The following is a 4,270-nucleotide window of genomic DNA, read 5'->3' as shown; positions in this document are numbered from 1 at the left end:
TAACATACCTGAGTGGATCTGAAGATCATAGGTGTATGTATCTAAACTTTGACAAATACAGAGTAAATTTGACTTAATACTGAGTGATTGCGTGTCCTTGCTACAGACATGCTACAGTAAACCCATTCCAGCCAAGTGGATCCTGTTTTTATAAAGTGTTGGATTTGTGATGCTATATGGGAAGGAGCCTGAAGAGAATGGAACTGATCGTGTAACTTGCCTGCTGTCTGTTCAGAAAATACAAAATCACGGTGTGAAAAGTAGACTGGGCAGAGGTGAGGTTGGAGAACTATTCATTTAAGGAGCTTGAGTTAGGCAAGCCTGACACTACTTAAGTTTCAAACTAGCTTCCTCTGTACATAACTAGAGTTCAGATGCATATTCCAATAGTCTGCTGTTAGAAAACCAAGATTTTTTAAAATACAACTATTCAGTACAGGTGTCCTTTCTCATCAAGGAAGAACAATGCATTTTATCTTTGTTCTATTTAATTTGAAAGGAAAGATGAGTCTGAAATGCAAAGTGCAAAACTATGACTGTCTGTCTAGATCTGAGAGTGTGAATTTGAGTTTTGCCTTAGGGTTGGCCTTCTGCAATGCTGTTCCGTTGATTTGGCATGTTTTTTACTTTTTTTTTAAGGCTACTTAAATAAAACAACATAATGTTTTTACTTACAGCACTTGAAGAATCGGAAAGTGACATTTATGTGCGATTCATGAGGTCACACAAGTGTTATGACATTGTTCCAACAAGCTCTAAGCTTGTTGTTTTCGACACTACGCTACAAGTGAGTATTCTCCTTTCAGTCTGTCTTTGCTTGCAGCTCATTTTTTTTTAATGAGTGTTTCCTGAGTGTTAAATGAAATTTGATCTCTTGAAAAGAAATTCTCCCATAATGCTGTGCTTTGACTGTACAAATTCTGTTTCGACTGTATCTTTCATGTTGCACTAGAGGAGGAGCTGGGAAAGACTTCCCAGCAGAACAGAAAGAGAGGATATAATTAGTTTTGCAGTTGGAATCACTATCTAAAAAACCTTCAGACGGGCCCAAACTTGTATTGGCTTCTTCGTGGCTATCAGAATTTACATAAAGACATTTTATGTAAAGATCCTTGTGTGATAACTAAGGAGTATCCAGGTGTTTTGAGCCTGTTCCCACTGTGTTAGTAAGACAATTTAGGACTAAAATGGATGGCTTAATTATGCAAAATATTACATTCTCCAGAAAATTTTTGTTTTCAGTTTCTCATTTTACTTTTAATCAGTAAATCATCTGCTAGACTCTTGGCTCTGTCTGAAGGGTTTGCTTGCCAAAAGAAGGCATTAGCTGCTTGCTATAGAGACAGAGTAATCTGTTCTGCAGTGTGGTAGAAAGCTGTGGCTTTCCTTTGTTTCCTGGATTTTGCAATTGGTGTTTTTGGCTTGCTTTGGTTTTTGTTTGGTGTTAGGGTGTTTTTCCTTTAAAGATGCTCTAATTCTGGCTTAAATAAGCCCATTAAGTGGTTTTGATCTGGAATGTACTGCTCAATTAGACTTCAGCTTTCCATAGTTAGAGGCAACTGTGTAATAGATACTTAGTCCCAAAATGTTCACACTTGAGTTATCAGATGATCATATATAATGCAAGATTGAGTGCTATGATCTAAAAGATGGAATGCTTACATTGCACAACAGGCAAAGCCGTGGGGTGGATCAAGAGCATTGCACATGTCTCGGTCTGTTTGTGCAATGACCAACAGCATCCTTCTTGAGTTCTGCAGCATGGTTAAGAGCACTGGAGCTTCAGTTACGAAGCTGCTTTTTTTGTACTGAGCAGTAACTTCAGCACTGGGCTTATTCAATTCAGGCATCTCACTAGTGAGGGTGTTTCTTTTGAACTCTTGACTTGACTCTGAGCACACTGAGGCTTCAGTGTGTTGCCTCTGATACCTTGGTTGAGTCCTCAGAGGTAAGTATCCTATCCAGTACTAGTACTACGTTAAAACTTGATCAGGGCTGTGGTTAAGATTCTGCACATGTGCCAGAGAACTTCCTGCTGCTAATCTGGTAGTTGAGGAGGCAATGCTGAACATAACAGTTAGTCACCCGTGTCTCATGTCAGATTATCTCCTCCTTTACCCAGAAAATCAGACTTCTACTTTTCATCCTAAGCACCTTGGTATCAACAATCACTTTTACTTTCCTGGAGCTCTTCCATGTGCTTTATTGGACACTAGATTTTGTAGTGAAAAGACACCTGATCTGTGATTCAAGGTGGAAAAAGGTAGCCTCTAGTCCCAGAGGAAGAGCTTTTGAGCACCCAAGCATCAGTCCTACTGAGTTTAAATATTCACGTTGTTGATTTTCTTTGTATGTTCCACTTCTTTACTGTTTTGCTATAGTCTGCATCTGCTCTTGCATTTCACCAGTCACGTGGACTCTGATTATGCAAGCACTGTAAGCTCTACTGAGAGTATCTGTTACATTTAGATATAATACTAATGAATACTTTATCCTACTCTGTTTTGCTGCATTCCTTTTCAGAAATTTCTTTCTTTGTCTCTCAGAAGGTTGCTGCTTCGGAAGGTTGATTGTGGTGATGTTTTTGCTGTCTTGGAGGGAAGAAGTTTTGCAGTTTTTCCTTTCTTCTGCACAAAAGAGAGAATGACTCTGGACAATAGAATTCAGATTCCTTTGACCTGAAAGGTCAAGTTTGGAATGGTAGTATTAACTGACTCTCTTTCAGCTCTTCTCAAAGACTATTAGCTTTCTTTCGATTCTAGAGTATGTATATTCCCCCTCTATGAGATAATCTGTTGGGAATTGGTACCTGCAGCTTGTTGGCATGACCCACAACCTGCTGAGTTCTAAGCTGTCAGTCGTCACATGGGTCAAAGGCTTGAGTTTAGTCACTGTAATCAGAAAGATGAATTTTCTTTATTCCATGAGCCAAGTTAACCCAAAGTTAATCTTGGGGCCATTGGGGCAGGACACCATTCATTCAGATTCTACTGTATGATAAATATGAATCATATCTTGATTCTGGATTACTGGTGAGGAGCTTTTTTTTTTTTCTCCAAAAGTGCTTTTTTTTGGACTTTGCACTGTGATGTTTAATCTCAGTTGCATTGCTCTTAATTTATGAAGTCACAATATTATTGTAAAGCAGTAGTCCTCTAGCAGCATTGACACTGTCTTCCAAGTTCACAGGTTTCACAAGGCTAGTAAATCGCAGGGTTATTTAAGAAAACATTAAACAGGTTGATCTGACTGCTTATCCTGGGCTATGCTGCTATGAGTTCTTATAAATACTTCTCTTCAGTATTTCCCTTTGTACTTCTTTACCTAGCACCTTGTAATAATGTTCCACCTTCGGTATCTTCTAAACACGTTATATTTCTTCAGCTCTATCTGTGTGGCTGGTGCACGTACATGTGCCTGGAATATTAAAATAGAATAGCTTTTTCTTTTTTAAACAACTAAATAATACATGGTGGAGAACGTACCTAATAAGGGTAATCAAACAAAAACTTCTAAAATGTTCTTTGTGTTTTAATTTTTAATATATACGTATTTTCCAGTACCTCAGGACTTTGTATGAGTTCTTATTTTGAAAATGTAGTATGCAGCTTTGAAACATTCAGTGTCCATGAATCCTTTCAGAGACGATTTCTAAGATAATTGTCATTCCTGGATCTGTTTCACCCTTACCCACATGAGTGTTTCTCCTAGTTGAAAAAAACCTAAGCCAAATCAAAGAGCCTGGTGCCTTGAAAAAGTTCTCCAAAGATTTGAATTCAGGTTTTTAATAATGCTAGAGCTAAAACAGAATACATAAGGGCTCACTTCTTGCCTCCCTTGGTACAATATAGTAGAAATCGATGGAAGAAGAAATAAAAATGGAGCTGTGTTGTGTTCTAATGGGATCCTTTGAAAGATTCTACTGTTGGATTTTTATTTGACTACAGTATCCCATCTCCCTCTACTGGTCAGCAATCACAGCACACATCACATGTTTCTACTCTGCAAAATTATTCATGATACCGTGGAAAATATTCTAAAACTTGTTAGGTGTGGGAAAACTGGAGATGTTAACTTCTACAATGTGGCACAAGTCATACCACTGAAGCAACATCTGTTCATGAAAGTATCAATGTCTTTGAGGAATTTAGTGTAAAGATTTGTAAGGAATCTTGTTTTAATGCTGAATAAGAGAAGAAATTGTAAGATGCTATTACACTGGAAACAGAAAGAAGTCCTTAAATAGCAGAAATAGTAACTAATAAAGAGC

At 37.8% G+C, this 4,270-nt stretch overlaps 1 protein-coding gene across 1 annotated transcript in view; it reads left to right on the top strand.

The window, feature by feature from the left end:
• The first annotated feature begins 675 nt into the window (after positions 1-675).
• Positions 676-4,270, top strand: part of LOC104465253 (5'-AMP-activated protein kinase subunit gamma-2) — a 31,110-nt gene continuing 27,515 nt past the window's right edge. Inside the window, exon 1 of the mRNA XM_010078228.1 lies at positions 676-787. Within this exon, the coding sequence (XP_010076530.1) occupies positions 716-787 (72 nt within the window). The 5' untranslated portion in view covers positions 676-715. The remainder of the gene's footprint in view (positions 788-4,270) is intronic.

Source organism: Pterocles gutturalis, unplaced genomic scaffold (genome assembly GCF_000699245.1).
Source record: "Pterocles gutturalis isolate BGI_N339 unplaced genomic scaffold, ASM69924v1 scaffold3556, whole genome shotgun sequence".
In the NCBI taxonomy this organism is placed as follows: Eukaryota; Metazoa; Chordata; class Aves; order Pterocliformes; family Pteroclidae; genus Pterocles; species Pterocles gutturalis.
The sequence above is the reverse complement of the archived record's forward strand: the minus strand, read 5'-3'. Positions and strand labels throughout refer to the sequence as shown.